Source organism: Lates calcarifer, linkage group LG11 (genome assembly GCF_001640805.2).
Source record: "Lates calcarifer isolate ASB-BC8 linkage group LG11, TLL_Latcal_v3, whole genome shotgun sequence".
NCBI lineage: Eukaryota > Metazoa > Chordata > Actinopteri > Centropomidae > Lates > Lates calcarifer.
In genome coordinates, this window is record NC_066843.1 from 10126508 (window position 1) to 10142340 (window position 15833).

At 40.5% G+C, this 15833-nt stretch overlaps 2 protein-coding genes across 2 annotated transcripts in view; both read left to right on the forward strand.

Annotated features, from left to right (window-relative positions):
• pam16 (presequence translocase associated motor 16) overlaps positions 1-15833 on the forward strand; it is a 359227-nt gene that overhangs the window by 91669 nt on the left and 251725 nt on the right. The gene's annotated exons all lie outside the window — the stretch shown is intronic.
• LOC108886140 (ras-related protein Rab-26) overlaps positions 122-15833 on the forward strand; it is a 50693-nt gene continuing 34981 nt past the window's right edge. The window contains exons 1-2 of the mRNA XM_018680819.2: positions 122-893; positions 3004-3114. Coding sequence (XP_018536335.1) covers positions 705-893; positions 3004-3114 — 300 coding nt within the window. The 5' untranslated portion in view covers positions 122-704. The remainder of the gene's footprint in view (positions 894-3003; positions 3115-15833) is intronic.

Below are 15833 nucleotides of genomic sequence, written 5' to 3' on the forward strand. Positions count from 1 at the left end.
CAGCAATCTTTCAGCACCGCGGAGAGCGTCCTGTGCCCTCCATATCACCCTCATAATCATCAGCCACTGTCTGCACTGATACAGTATGCAGATCATATGCTGTAGGTACACTGTCAACAGATAACATGAAGTCACGTGGTATACGGTGCTGCTTATATTTCACCATTTCACCAAAGTTTCTACAATAAACACCAGTCTTTGGTGACTCCAGTAAGTTTCTAATGTGAAGACAAAGGCTGGGGCTTTTCTTAAAAAGGCGCCTTCGAGCCTTGCGCAGTGCAAAGTGCAGCGCCCCTGGCTGCGCCCTAATTGTTGTGCGCTCAAGGTGGAGGTTTTCTGCCACATCACATCTAATTGCTGCCGCTACAGCGCGCAGTGCCGAGGCTGCTGTCCTGAAAAGAGGCGAGCTGTCAGGAGCAGGAAGCGGCTCAACCACAGCGGAAGCGGGAACGTGTCTTTCTTTCTCTCTTTCTCTCTCTTTCTTTTTTTTCGCATTTCGGGACAATTTCACTCCTACTTTGAGTAGAGAGAGAGGTGTCGAGGGGGAACATGCGTTCAACGCGCAGGTGAAAAAATTGCCAATTTAACTTCCTCCGCTGGTGCAACTTTTCAGTCCTGCCTCGTACGGGTTCTCGTGAGGTTTGTTTTGTTTGTTTGTTTGCTTCAGCTGAGATTTCTCGGAGATAGTTTTGAAATCTTGAGAAATGTCTCGCAAGAAGGCTGCTAAAGGCAAAGCCGCAACCAGCAGCCCGTCTGCGGGCAGTCCCACCGGGGGGAAGGGGACCGGGAAAGCCGCGAGGAGCAGCCCGGGCATTGTTCAGATGAACGGTGTGGTCCATCCCAGCAGACCCTCCATCAGCAACAGCAGCGAGTTCTATGACATTGCCTTCAAGGTAAGATGCCTACTGTTGTTGTTCAGTAAGTGCATGACAACAAACTGCAACTCACATGTGATCCTTTTACAGGGAAAAATATCACTGAGATGGAAAGGGTGCGGTAAAAATTGATGATCAGTGACACAGAGGTCACTATAAACACACACACACACACACACCACACACACACATATATATATATATATATATATATATATATTATATATATATATATATATATAACATGGACACTTTTTGGCTTTTGTTTCACACAAACATAACTCAAAAACACACAGTCAACCTGTATGTGTTCCACTTTACTCTGTGCCAGTGTTGCCCCCCTGTTTAGCCTCCACTGTCCACCTTTTAACAACCACCTTTATTCATTAAACAGCAGCAACCTCCCCTGACACCAGCTGTGTCAATAGACGATCGATAACCTGGAAAGGTGCACGCACCGCCCCGTAAACAGCCAACAAACAAATCATTTGCTCTGCTCCGTGCAACTGGTTGGATGCGATGTTTGGTCTCGGTGGCTCGGATCACTGGGTTTGCATTCACAGCGAGCAACTGTTGTGTGTGTGTGTGTGTGTGTTTGTGTGTTTTAACTTTACTGTAATGCGAGCACTTCGCGCGAGTAGAGAGCTGTCACTTCACCACAAACACTAACGTGCAGATTCACACCCACAGATTCTCAGTGTGTACTCTCCAACATAGCTTCAAGGGACTTGTGCCACCTACTCCATGTTTTTTGAAGCAGCTGTTTGATGCGAGCGCAGCGATGGCTTTGTGTTTGCTCTTTTTGCAGAACAATTGAACTGATTGTTCTATCCAAGCCACTTCACTCTGTGAACAGTTGATATTCTTGGTTAATTATTTGTTATTTGTTAGAGAAAGGGCCTGCCATTTCTGCAGCACACGCCATCATTACATTGAATTAACAATTACAGGAAAAAAGTCACATTGTTCAGTTTCTGTTTGGGCTTAAAAACCCATACACTGATCTACACTCACCTGCGTCTCCACCATATTCCTATTGTTCTTTTATTTAATTAGTATCATACAGTTTGAGGCAGAATTCCAGTAATATTTCCTTTAATTTATTTGTGAGTCTGGATTAAAATTTCACCTGTAGCTTTTAGAATACTTTTGTCACAGGTACAGCTTTGCAGAATTTGTTGTGTGTTGAATCTGTCTTTCTGTAGTGCAGAGAAGCATTTCATTTGTAGCCCATCGTGCCATATTTCATCATATACTGTTGTTGCTGTAATATCTTTATTCTTCACTGAGGAAATTGATTGCATTTTACTTAGAGAAACCTAAGGGCAGGGAAAGACCAGGTGCCTCATAGTTAGATCATGCAGAGCCTGTGTAAAGGGAAGGGCATTAGGGACGAGAAGACAAGAGACGGACGCAGAAACAACGAAGGAATATTTAGAGGAGAAATCTATAGGGAGCACAGAGAACCACAGTATGAGATCCTCAGACATATTACTCTTTTTGCCGCTTTTTGTACCTGTTACTGTGCAGCACTTCGTTCTTCCTCTCCTGTCTTTCATCTCCTCTCTGCTTCCTCTCTGCACCCAAGAGGCACTTTTGATTTCCACGGTCTAGGGCCCACAGTCCCTCAGCTAACTGGATAACAGTAATCACATCAAACCTTTAACTTCATCACAGCTCCGCATAAAAAGAGAAATGCACGGCTGTCTGTTCATATTGTTCGTATCGCACGTGCACACACACACAAACACACACATTGATGTGCAAACACAGAGGCACACGCATAGGGACAGAATCTACGGACGTCCGCCTGTGGCTGTAATGAGCAGTCACACACTCATTCACATACACCCTCCTTCACTGGCCAACAACCAAAATACCAGGACTAATTTAGCTGAATGATTCAAATGTTCTGAGGACAAACAATCAGACACTGATATAAAATTAAACAGATGAGCAACAGCTCCCTCTTCTTTATGCTCCTACATGTGTTTTTTCTTTTTAAATTCTTTGCTAGTTATTTCAGAGTCTGACACTTTGACCTTCATCGATCAGTCAGGCAGTCTTGGACAGTTTAGCCTTCCAGTCATTCCTGGCTGAGTTTTTCTCCTCTTGGTTTCCTGAACAGGTGATGCTGGTTGGAGACTCTGGAGTGGGGAAAACCTGTCTACTGGTCCGTTTTAAAGACGGAGCGTTCTTGGCCGGCAGCTTCATCTCCACTGTGGGCATTGACTTCAGAGTGAGTTTAAATCAATGGAACCAAAAACAAACAGACAAATGCGCCACATACATGCACACGCAAACGCTCTCAGGTTTAGAACCTTTTTCTAAAACGGGGCCATAAGTACAGTACTAATGGGATTTTTTAAAAAGCCATTCAATGTCTTTATATTCCCAGGAGCTGCAAGTATTTCCTGTATTAGAAGTCTCACAAGATAGGATATTGATTTCTTAAATTAGTTTGACATGCTTTAGTTTTATCGGCTCCCAGGGTGATAACAGTGCCTCTCATGTGCCAGTTTTGTGGTCTCACATGGGCAGCCAGGAAAAAAATTTCTAATGATCACATTCAGGTGTGTCTGTTTGGCGACCGCTAAGACACAGGCCAGCAGAAAGAGGCAGTTACTTCCTTTCAGTTCTACAGTGACCTCATGCACAGGGCCATTTCAGACTCAGACTTCACTGGACTAGTACTTTTAATTAGCAACAGGCCTCATCTGGGCAGTTTCATCTTCTAGCCAGTTTTCTTCGCTTATTCATTGTCAATTTAAAGTACGGTAAATCCCCTTAAACTGGTGTAGATGCAAACACACAGTCAGTATATGTATCTATAATCTGTTTTATCAGATGGTTAAACTCTACTTCTGTGAAGTTCTTGAAGGCACTGCATCTTATTAAAAGAGTGCTGCACAGATTTAGCATTCCACTCCTAAAACATTGTCAGACTCACAATGAACAGTTTAAAAAAGTACCAAAGTCAATACGGCAGAATCAGAGATATCATCTTCCCCATACAATTTATTCTCAAAACCTGGAGCCCACAGTGCTGCACCACAGAGCTGCCAGTTTTGGCCAGAGATTCAGGTGTGTTATCCTAGTAGCACTTAATGTAGCCTTGTTCCACTAGCCTCAAGCAGAATTGAGGAACGGGCTACAGAAGTCTGGTAAGCTCAGTTCTTTCTAACTCCACACCCCCAGATTTAAAAAAATAAAATAAAATAAAAAAATCATTTTCAAACTTCTTATTCTCAGACCCAGCCAGTGTTGTCCTATGTAACATCACTTGAGGCAATTTATCAGACTTCGCTCCCTCTGGAGCCACAAAAGAGCTTTGTTTTTACATATGCAGTAGTCCTTCCCAACACCTGTACACAGACTTTGATATGTAAAATCTGTGCTATTTCCCCTCAGCTAACCTCTGTGTTTCTGTTTTCTTTGACTTTTCAGAAATTTCAGTTGTTGATGTTGTTGGGTGTAGTTAATCTTAAGTAAACACATCTATGAGCAGTGCACAGATCCAGTCAGTCACTGAAAGGATACATTTTACTACTCCCTCATCACTTTTAGTTGACTGACGTATTTTAAAGTGCTTTTTAAGTTTAAGTTAACACCATTACATAAAATGTAAGTACAGCATTAGATCCTTTATACCCATGGGAGGAATGCGCGTGTGTTTAACTAAAGTATCGAACCATTCTATAGCCCTGTGTGTGTGGGTTGGATGAGTTTGTGGGTGGATGAGCAGTTGATTTATTTACTTATGTAACATCTCTTATAATAGAGTGTCTGTAGTGCTGATGTACATTTAGGCCTATCTAACCAAAACAGAGACCTTCGTCAGCTATCTCTGTCCGCTGCATTTACTACTGATGGTGGAAAATGCACAAAACTCATAAAGTTTAGTGCTTAGTCGGCTCTTTTGTGATATTGACTTATTACTTAATTGCAGTATAGCACAGAGCTTTGTGACATGAATAATTTCATTATCAGCTCCAAAGCTCCCATTCTCTTCTGCATGGTTTCTTGTTAAATGATTCTGTTTTTCCGTACAAGTGAAATGAGGATTCTTCTTGAGTCTTACTGTAGGTCATGAATGATGTGACATTTTTAGATCTGTTAATTAGAATACAGAGTAAATGGCTTTGTTCCCTCCATTAGTATTTCAGCACACAGCTCTCAATGTTCACAAGCAGAGAATGAACCAAATCATCATGAGCATACCCTTAGAAACAGAGTTTAAATACAGTTTTTGAATGCATGCATGTAAAGTTACCCTTTGTGCCAGTGCACAAATAGTGTAAACAGTGTATTTGTTTGAGAAGTTGAGAGAGCAGAGTTTGTTGAGTAGGAAAACATGACGGTCCTTGGTGCTTGTCTTCCCATGGAGGATACGCAGAGACACAGACAGACAGGGAGTAATCGTTATTTTTAGGAAAGGCGGTTTTGATCCCTGTTAGCTGGTGGGAAAGAAAGGCAATTTGTTGCGTATGGGGATTTGATCTGCTTCCCACTTCAAAGCTGCAGCAAGATGCTATGTTTTCTTCCCTCTCTTGTTTATTGTAGACTCATCTTGTTTAAACCCCAGCATGTTCTTGGGATTTCAGAGCTGCACCGGTGCCTTGTTAGGCTTAAAATACAGAGTTGGAATAGGAAAAATAATTACTATTGAGTCTTATTATGAAATGTCCCCATGAAGGGCGATAAATTCATACACATAGGCAGACAAACAAGACTGTACTTAATCATATTAATTCCATGTGGCTTTTACCTTGTCGTAGTATATTTTTCTACCTTACTCCCTACAGATAAATACTGCTAAACACTAATAGGAAATAGAGCTTATCCTATATGATATTTGGTACATTTATAGTAATACTATATAGACCAAAGCAAGTTATTTAAAGCTGTTTTTTTTTAGATTTCACATATCTCCCTCTGAAGCCACAAAAGACTTAATGCAGCTTTTTTTCACACATGGAGCAATACTCCCCAAGAGCTGTGAATAGACTTTGATGTGCAAAATTAGCGGAGTTCTTCTTTAAGGTGAACTCTCATAACGGTACAGCTTTTCTCATTTTATTAGATAACCTCTCTATTAAAAAAAGAAATACTTAGTGTGCATGAAAGTATTTTAACCAAGGAATGAAGTTTCATCCAGTTTAGGTTTTTGCTCAGACAAAGTATGGTCTTGGCAGGGGTGTCAGTCTTGGTTTCACATTTGTTGCACCCCTGTTTTATTGATTTAGATCTAATCTAGAACATCTAAGAGTACAGTATACTTGCAAATTATGATGCAGCTGGTCCAGGTTGTCTGTTGTCATGGTGATACAGGTCATAGCCAATGGGCAGGTGGGCAGGATTGTCTTTTTGTTTGATTGTGTGGCCCATAAAGTTCTCAGCCTGCAAGAGTCAGACTCCTGGTGATTTTTTCCTTCTTTTTTTGCTTCAATCAGGAGGTCTTGGGCTGTATGTGAAAGGCATCAGACAGGTATAAATGACTCTTGCCTTTCAGGTAAAATTTAGATTTTTTGCCCTCTGAGTGAAAAGGACCTCTGATGTTTTCTTTATCCCATAGCTTGGTTTAGGTGAAGTGCAGATTTGCAACATGCATAGAAAACACCCAATCACAAAAATCACATGACACTTTAATGCCCTGAGCACATTTTCTTCCTTACTTTCTCCATTTCTCTCTGCACTTTAACACATCTAATCACCTTATGTCACTTGTACTTCTTCCAGCTCCAAGGTATGGAAGGTTAGGTTCACACCATGTCTGTGGGAGACAGCTGTAGTCTCTTTTATAAAATGCATCAAAGGTATCTCTACAGAACTTTGTAAAGGGGAACCAGCAATTACCTATTAGAAGACTCCTCCAAGCTTGGCTTTCATGTCAAGGTCTGGCTCTGCAGGGCACAGATTCATGTCTCCACAGATAAAAACACAGACAGCTACAGACAAACTGCACATTTACTCAGTGACCGGGATATATAAATATATTTTTAAAAGCACAGTTGCAGCATCAAGAAAGAGTAAAGACATACAGTGTACATATTCAAGCTTTGTGTTGGTATCAGATGCTAGCTGGACAGAATCATTTTACATTCATCAGTTTTCCCATTAGTCTGAGATGAAGATGGAACTGTAATGCTGCTCTTTGGTTGGTCTAGGATAATTATTAAGGTGCATCGTGTTATTCAGTATTTTTCCCTCTGTCAACAGATCCCATGAAAGGACCAACACAATGCATTAGTCATTCTCTCAATACTTTCCAACTCCCCCACCCTGTCTGTGGCACTATGGCCTAGGCCCACAGATTCATACTGACGATATACTGCAAATCTATTTAAAAAAAAAAAAAAAAACAGGTCACAAATATATTTGATTCATTTTTTTGCAGGCTAAGAAGCTTTTGAGAACAACTGAGCACTGTAGTTTTTAGCAAACATTACTTGAACTGGGGTAAATATAGTTTTTTTTAGGTGACTGTTCTCAGCTGTGGATTAATACGCATTTGGTGCTCTAGTGAACTTTTCAAAATATGTCACCCAGTGCAACAGTGTGGCTCCTTTATGTGTTCTTAATGGTTTTTGGACATCAGTGGAGCTCCGTAGCTCAGGGGAAAAAGCTATATCAGGTTCTAGATACACAAGGAATACTTATTGGTGGGATCAGCTTTTGTGCTGGTTTTGGATTTTTGATGGGATTTTTTTGACAAGAGCAAAGTATTGCTAGACTTATCCTTTCAGGAATACATTCCTGAAAACCTGGAAACCTTCCACAGGTGGACAGATTGTAGTCTATGGTGGGAGCTGTCCTTGGTGCTGAACACTTCCTCCAGACTGGGGGTCTGCAAAATTTATGTATGGTGTATAAGGCTACCAAGTCTACCAATCTGTTATCAAACTCTAGTATATTTGACATGTCAGCCAGTCTGTCTCCATCTGCTGCGATTACACACTGATGGCCCAGTATCAATTTTCCATACTGTAATTGTTCTCATCCATCATACTTTAGATTTTCTTCATTTTTCTGTCACTTTTCTTCCTAGCATGCTGTTTGGCATTTCATGCATATTCTCGCTAAAAATAATGTGTGATGTGTTGTTTATTCTTTTAAATGTTGTAGCCTGAAGGCAAACATTCTTACTCACTTCCAACTAAATCCCACAGTTACACACACTGGCAGGGTAGTTGGTGAATTTATCTTAAGCTGTAAACATGAAGAATCTTACGTGTTACTTACTGATTTTAAAAACAGTATTGTCAGCTTGAGAGAGGACTCTTTCTCCATTACCAGGGTCAAAATGTCTTTGTTTGAAAACAAAGCTTGGAAATCAATTTCTTTGAGAGACAAAAAGAGGACCATTAAGAGGGAGAGAAAGATAAATAAGTGAAATAGGGGAGGAAATCATTCCAGGGAGAAGCAGAAAAGCAAAGATACACAGAGGGAAGCCAATTAACAATATTACTCCAACAACCTTCCTCTCATTTCCGATGTCGCGGAAAAACAACCTTTCCTCATTTGCTCCTCCTCACTATCTCCCTCACCTCATGACACCGGAGAGAAGTAATCCTTCAGGCCCCTCAGTTGACGTAAATGCAGTGGTGGGGAGAAGAGCAGCACTTCTCACCTCTGCTGAGAGACAAGAGCTGCACCCAGCTGTCAGTTATGTCAGCTGTGCCCAGAGTGATAGACCTCTTATGCAACAACCACAAGCTTCACCTCCCAGCACCCTAAAACAACATCATTTGACTTAGGAAGGCAGAGCTTGAGTTATGCCTTTGAGAATGAATCATCAAATTTTTGGCTAATTAGCCTCAAAGAATCTTAACAACTATTGGATGGATTACTATGAAATTTTGTTCAAACATTCATGGTCCTTAGAGGATGAATCCTACCTATTCCTTGTGATTCTTCTGCCTTTCCTGTGGGACCACCAATATGTCAAATCTTTCAGTTATCCTGTGAAGTATCTCAACATTTATATTATGTTTTTAGCACAAAATTTGAACAGACTTTCAGGTTCCCAGATGATATATTGTGAGGTTTGGTGATCCCCTGACTTTTGCTCTAGCGTTACCATGGGGTTGACATCTGTCGAGTCAAATGTCACAACAAGTATTTATTTCACCCTCTCTGAGATGCGTAACAACCCTTGACCTCAGTGACTGTTCCTCTCCATAGCATAACTCATTCATCACATTGGCATGTGTTGTGCACTTCAAAATTTCCCAACACGCTAATCCTAGACAATTTGTCCCCTGAGGATAAACCAATATTATTGTAGGTTACATTCTGGGGATAAAGTCAGTTACCACGGGCCACTCTGCAGCCCAGAAAAGAGGAAACATCACAACACTGCTTCCTATCTCCAATGATTTACTCACAGCACTCTGTCCAGGAGTGCTTCATAAAATGTTTCTGGCAGGTTTAAGAGACATGAATCACACCTGGCATACTAATTCATCTTGCCCTGTTTGCAGTCTGAATTGTACACAAGACCTTTATCTTAATGATTTACCTTTGCAGTGTTACATTAGGAAAGGTGTCTTTGTGAGCTACAGCTACAATGGATGGGCTTGTATTTATCACTGAGTAATGGCTGGCAAGGGAGAAACCTGAAAACCTGCAATCATGCTCCACATATCAGTTTCAGGCTGGGGTGAGGTTTGTTTATCACCATGCTAGTAGCTTGGCTCATACCTTGGCAATGTTGGTTGGACAGTTGGTCCACCACTTTGGTCCAGATTGAAATATCTTTAGGCGATGGATTGCCAAATCTAGTACAGACATTCATTGTCCCCAGAGGAGGAATCATGGCAAGTTTGGCAATCCTCTGATTTTTCATCTAGTGCCATCAGTAGGTCAAAGTTTAGTTTGTAAAATATCTCATGCATGCTGATATTAGCATGTAGCTTGAAGCATAACTGTTTTTTTTTCTGGCCAAATCTGAACCTGAAAATAATAACCATGATATGGGTAATACCTTGACTGAAACTAAAACTACAAAACCAAGAAGACAGACCAAATGAAGACAAAAAGAAAGCCACAGAAAATGTGTAATGTCCAAAGAAAATGACCAGTTTCTTTCTTATCCTTCTCATTTATCTACACTTGCTCTGTAAGACCCTCTTCCATTGTCCTCTCTGCTTGCCCAGAGGTCACTCTTCATGTTCCTGTTTACACCAATGACCCCACTGTGTCACAAGTTTCACATCCCGTTGATGGAGTAGAGCCATGTAAAATCGAGTTTCCATTTTTAAGCACAGAAGGGAAGTTTCACACGTAACAGTCAGCCCCATTGATTCAGATTTCACTTCTCTCTGATGTTATTTTTGGGCATATTTAGTATGTATGTGGGGGTAGGGGCTATGAATCAGGCAACTGCAAAATTTTCACTCAACCTTTCAGTCATCTGATTTTAAGATCACTTGAAGGGGGGATGCATGTTGGCACTCTGCTCCTGCATTTAAGAACTTTGCGGCTATTAGTCTGAAAGATGTGTTAAAAATAAATCTTCAACCTTCACCCTCCACTACCCTGGGGTAACACAACATGGGGAAACATGCTCACTCTCATCCTAATTAACCACCAGGTTCAAAGCCAAATAATGCTGGTCTGAGGTTTTTCTTTAACAACAAAGAAAGCATCTGCTCTGACTTCACTTATTTAGTATTTTTTATATAGTAATGAGACATGACTATGCATTTACTTACTATAGCTGATACAGCAGCTACAGAAACATGATAGTTGCACATATGTCTAATAACCATCATTATCTTGGGTTAAACTGCCCGGTGCAGTTTGTTGCATCAGCCATCAGCAATGACTAATTCATAATTTACCCATTTATCTATCTATGAACAGAATAGACTGTTGAATAATTCAAACAAGTCTATTCTTATTATGCAGGCAGCATTCAAGATTGTCTTGATAAGTGTGTGTGTGAGTGAATTTACATGGGAGTGAAGATGGTGTGTTCTACCTGCCAGAACACAGAGCAAGGAGATGAGACAGTGGCAGCGGAGAGGAGATGGCAGGAAGGGTTCATTGAGTCACAGAGGGGCCAAATCAGCTATAAATCCTATAGTCCTATAGAAAATATAATGAGGAGATGAAGGTGTTCAGAATATTCCTGCACATTTCATATTACAATGATGATCCCAGTCACCTTCAAGGATATATCATTATAGATGGAAGAAGGTAGCAGTCTTTTTCCATGTATCTCATTTATTTGAGAATTTAATTAAGGCACAATGAAATTAGAGTTACTGTGAATTCTCCATTTGCCCCATGTAAATACGGCTCGCCTGTTGATATTAAACTTCAACCTGTTCACTCCCCTTGCTGTTCCTCCTGTTTTGTTGCATCACAGCCTGGAGTTAAAATGGATTTGAGATTGGTACCTTTTGATTTACACAACATTTGTATTGTGACATGAACAGTAATTAAGAAGAAAAACCTGAGTATTCACCTTCCCAATGTCATTACTTAGAGAGAGCTAATATTTGAAGCTCATCACATCTATATTAGGACTGCAACTGTCCATTATTTTCAAATGTCAGCTGAGAAATAACAAGAACTTGCAGCGCAGAAATGCCAAATTAGGTTTGAGTTTAATGTCTCGATTAGATAGTTCGTCCACCAGAGAGCACTGACAAGTTGATTTTTCAACTGGAAAATGTGCTGCTTGATATGTACAGTATCTTGGTCACAAGATAAGGGATTCTACAAAAAAAAAGTTTAAGGTGGTTATGCTCAAAACACAAGTTTATATATACTGTACAGATAAGATTGATATAAATTTTGTCCAGTATTGGGAGGGCTTTAATACCCAGTTCATAAAATACTTTGTAGTGATGTATTTTATGTTTCAAAACAGAACAAATGTCTGTGTTTGATGTTGTGTCTCTGTATTGCTCAGAGATTGTTGATGTCCTTTGTTATACCACCAGAAATTAAAGGTGTAAATATTGATTTCTTGCCTGACCCCTGACTCCCATAATGCCGAACCAATCATCCCACCCAGACGCACAATTCATCACAAAGGTTGTATTTTTTGTGGTGTGGTCAACCTCCAGTAAACAGTGTTTCATGGTTGTACTGAAAGACTGAGTCTTCATCGTGTGGTTAATAGTGCTGAGAACAGCTTAGCAGCTAAATGGGCCGAAAATGTGTTAGATAGTCAATTCACCAACCTCACCAGGAGGAACAGGAGAAGACACCTTATTTATTTGGATGAGGTTATTGTGGAAAACAAACTTTGAGAGAGTATATGTGTGTTATAGCTCAAAAGGAATTGGCTCTGGCTCAAGAGTGTGTGTGTGTATGTGCTAAGAAAGGTAAGGATATTAAACATTAAAAGTCTCTTATGAAAAATTTATCTCTCTCCATCATTAGGTTGTGGATGGGGGATGACCGTCTGTCTCGCTTGTGTTAAATCATGAAGTGAGATACTGGTGTGGTTTCCGCTTCATTCAGTCACACATTCAGCAGCACTTTAGGTGCCTGTCAATGACGTAAACACACACTTGTTTGCACACGCGATATACAGTACAAACTCACACTGATAACAATGCACAACAGATGTGGCAACTGTTAATGAACCAGGGGGATCCAGGCGCAGAGCTCTTGTTATGCATCTCTGTCTGTCTCTCTCCTCTGATTGTACCCAGACATTGTTAGCTGTCTGTATTACATCATTGTTGGCATATAACATCCATAAAAAGTGGCGGAGTCTGCTTACTAGTTACCATGTTTCTGGATGCAGGGAGTCTTTTTTAATGCAGGCAACTTGTCAGTAAACCTCAGGAGTGGTTAGTTCTAAGGCATTCAGTGAGAAAAAAGGATTTAAAAAATAAGCTGCAATCAAGAAACAAATTGCTAAGTGAGCTTAGGTAATGGAACTGATGTTCTTATGTGGAATAGAATAGAATTTGCTGCTTGTCTTGGTGTTTTAAGGCACTATAGAACACAGACAAAGGAGATTTTTGCATAATGAGTACTTTTACTTTTGATGATCTCTGTCACACTGTAATTGTTGGTTGCAACCCAAGCCTGGAACTCACCAGATATGACTCAGACATACACACAACATACACATGCATGCACAGACACACAAATGCAGGCTGAGTGAGCCATCATCCTTTGCACCATTGACTCATGATCTAGTCCATCCTAAGTGAAGGCACTCTGAAATAGATTAAATGAGGATATGAATCACTTTCTCTTTACTTTCATCTTTGACTAGAAAAGGCTCATACACCATGATTTGGACTTATGTCTTCAGTGCACAAAACATTATAGCTGGAGTTTGATGTTGGAGACTTGTTAGAGCACAGTATAAATACACTGCATTTTGAAGTGTCTGCGGTAATGGTTGAAAATCTCTTTGTTCAGAGGAACATGAGGTCATCATCTTCAGCATGTTTTTCAGATGGTGACTCATGCAACAAGTGGATATTAGTCATCACGCAATTACTGCCGCTCAGTTGGAAGCAAAAAGTAGATGCACTTTGGTACGAGTGTATTTGCATACTTTTGATTTTAATTTTGCTTCAGTATTACTAAAAACCCAGCGGGTGATTTTCCTCTTGTGCACAGTTGATTGTACATTGTATCAGCAGGAGTCAAATCAAGCTGGTGGTCAAGCTTGTTGCTTTGACAGGTTGAAGGACACTTGTGGAGTTATGTGTTTGAGTCCCTCCCACCATCGACAAAAGTCTAGCCCACTTCATTTATATCAGAGATGAGTGTTTCTGTTGCAGAGGGACGAGGTGTGACTGAACATTTCTGTATCTGCTTGTAGAAAATGTGCCTGTAATCTTTATGTAAATTTGAATTGATTTTAAGCATTTAAAGAACTGAATGTCCTAAAAACAGTAAATTATCTATGTCCATATGTCTATGTATCTATGTTGACTTCATGATTAATATGATTAATATTAAGTCTGGAATGTGAGATTATGATAACGGACCCATCACAAAAATCAAGCTGCACTGTGGATGTCACTGACAGTCCTTCTCCTCACTCATGATGGTCTTTATGCATTGGTCATTCACTTGTTTCCAGCATCTATATGTTTTTGTTTTTTTTCAATAGTCAGTGGAGGGATGGCTGACTGATTTCTCCATTATCCACTCTCCTGCCTGCCAGCCTGTCTGCCTGCCTTCTCTGAGTGGGTGCAATTAAAGTGCCAAGCTTAATCATGCCAGCAAGTGGCAGTAATGTTTGTTTCTGCCGGAAAAATGGATTGAATTAAGATGAAACAGGAGTTACAATGAGAAGCAGAGGCAGACTTGGACACACTAAAACAGGAACTCTATACATGTGCTATGTGTGTATGTGAACATAGCCATTTTATGTGTCACTAATTGTATTGCGTGTTGCGTCTAGTTCTATAATTAGGGGGCGAGCTGTTTCGTTGTGTTGATATACAAGCCCCAGCCTGTCACTAAATTAAAAGTTGTCAAGCGTTCGGCTATGCTTGAATGACTGTTTGTCCAAGTCTGTGCATGTGTGCATATGCACATGTGAACTTGTGAGTGTGCATGTACTGGTAGGGGGGTTCGCCTCTGCCTAGGGAGATGTTCGTAATTAATGAAAAGCAGCTTTGCCACCTGCTGCCCTAATGTCACAGGGATCTAGAGAGGCGAGCCCTGAGGAGCATCATGAATATTTAAGCATGGCATGAAAGAGGTGGGGAGTGACTTGTTGGAATATGGGAAGCATTGCAAGATGTAGCTGATGAGAGACAGAAATGGTAAAGAGACATAAAGCAAGGAGCAAGGGCAGATGGACACCGTTCATCAGAAGATACATGAGAGGGATAGTAGGTGGATGGAATTAATGTCGCACAGATTTGGACACTGTAATGATGTTAGAGTCTTACCTGAAGCCTGATCCTGTTTGTTGATGTGGACCATTTCTAATTTGCTGTATTGAATTTCGTTTTATATCCAAGTCATTTATTCCAATATCATCTCACAAACTCATTTCCCAGCTCCAGCAGTAAAAGTTCAAATGAATAAACAAGCAGATGGAAATATGGAGAAGTTCTTTCAAAACTGTAAACAAAAGCACTCAAACCATTTAAACAGCTACAAAAATATATTCTAATTTATATTATACTATTTTCCCCAAACCATAAATGCAATTTAATCATTTTCACAGGGAAACAAGGACCTACCTACCTGTTCTATAGCACTATAAGGGGTCAAGAACTCCACTGGGTACCTTAAAGTAAATATTAGCAGGCAGTACAGGCATCACAAACTGACCTCAATTAACACTTGCTTTTCCATATGTAATGAACATGTGGGAACATCAGAGTGGAGTCTGTCCAGGGATGGATTCCCTCGCTGCCTGGCCAGAGCTGACCCCACAGATGACATAGGCAAACCTCAGCGGCTTGACCCAGCACAAAGAACGTTCCTTGAATGTTTTATTCTTTGTTGTTTATAGTTCTGTACTAGGTAATTAGGCCTACTGTTAGTTTTGTGACTTCTTTCAAGAACTACTGTTCCACTCAAAATTCAGATTCAGATGGAGGAGTGTATATTTTTGGATAGTGTTACACATTGTTAAATCTGAGGTTTGCATAAATCTGTGTGTGTTTTTTTCACTTTATAGTTCTGAGAGAGTGGTGCATCATTTCAGGAAATGTGTCTCAGCAGTTGAGAAAAACTGTAATAAATCTGAGCAGCATATGCGTTGGCAGATATTCATTAGAGAAGTCTGTGATGATACTGGACCAAAAATAAATAAAAGTGCTTCTCGGAGAAAAATGAGAGGGAGGGCAGAGGGGAGAGAGACATTTTCAATTTGGCCATGCTTGTAGTGGCTGTGTTTGCATGCAGTGTGCAGGCGCATGCGTGTGTGTGTGTTTTCTTGATAGTGTAAAACGTACTGTATAGTGTGTGTGTGTGTGTGTGTGTGTGTGTGTGTGTGTTTGTGTG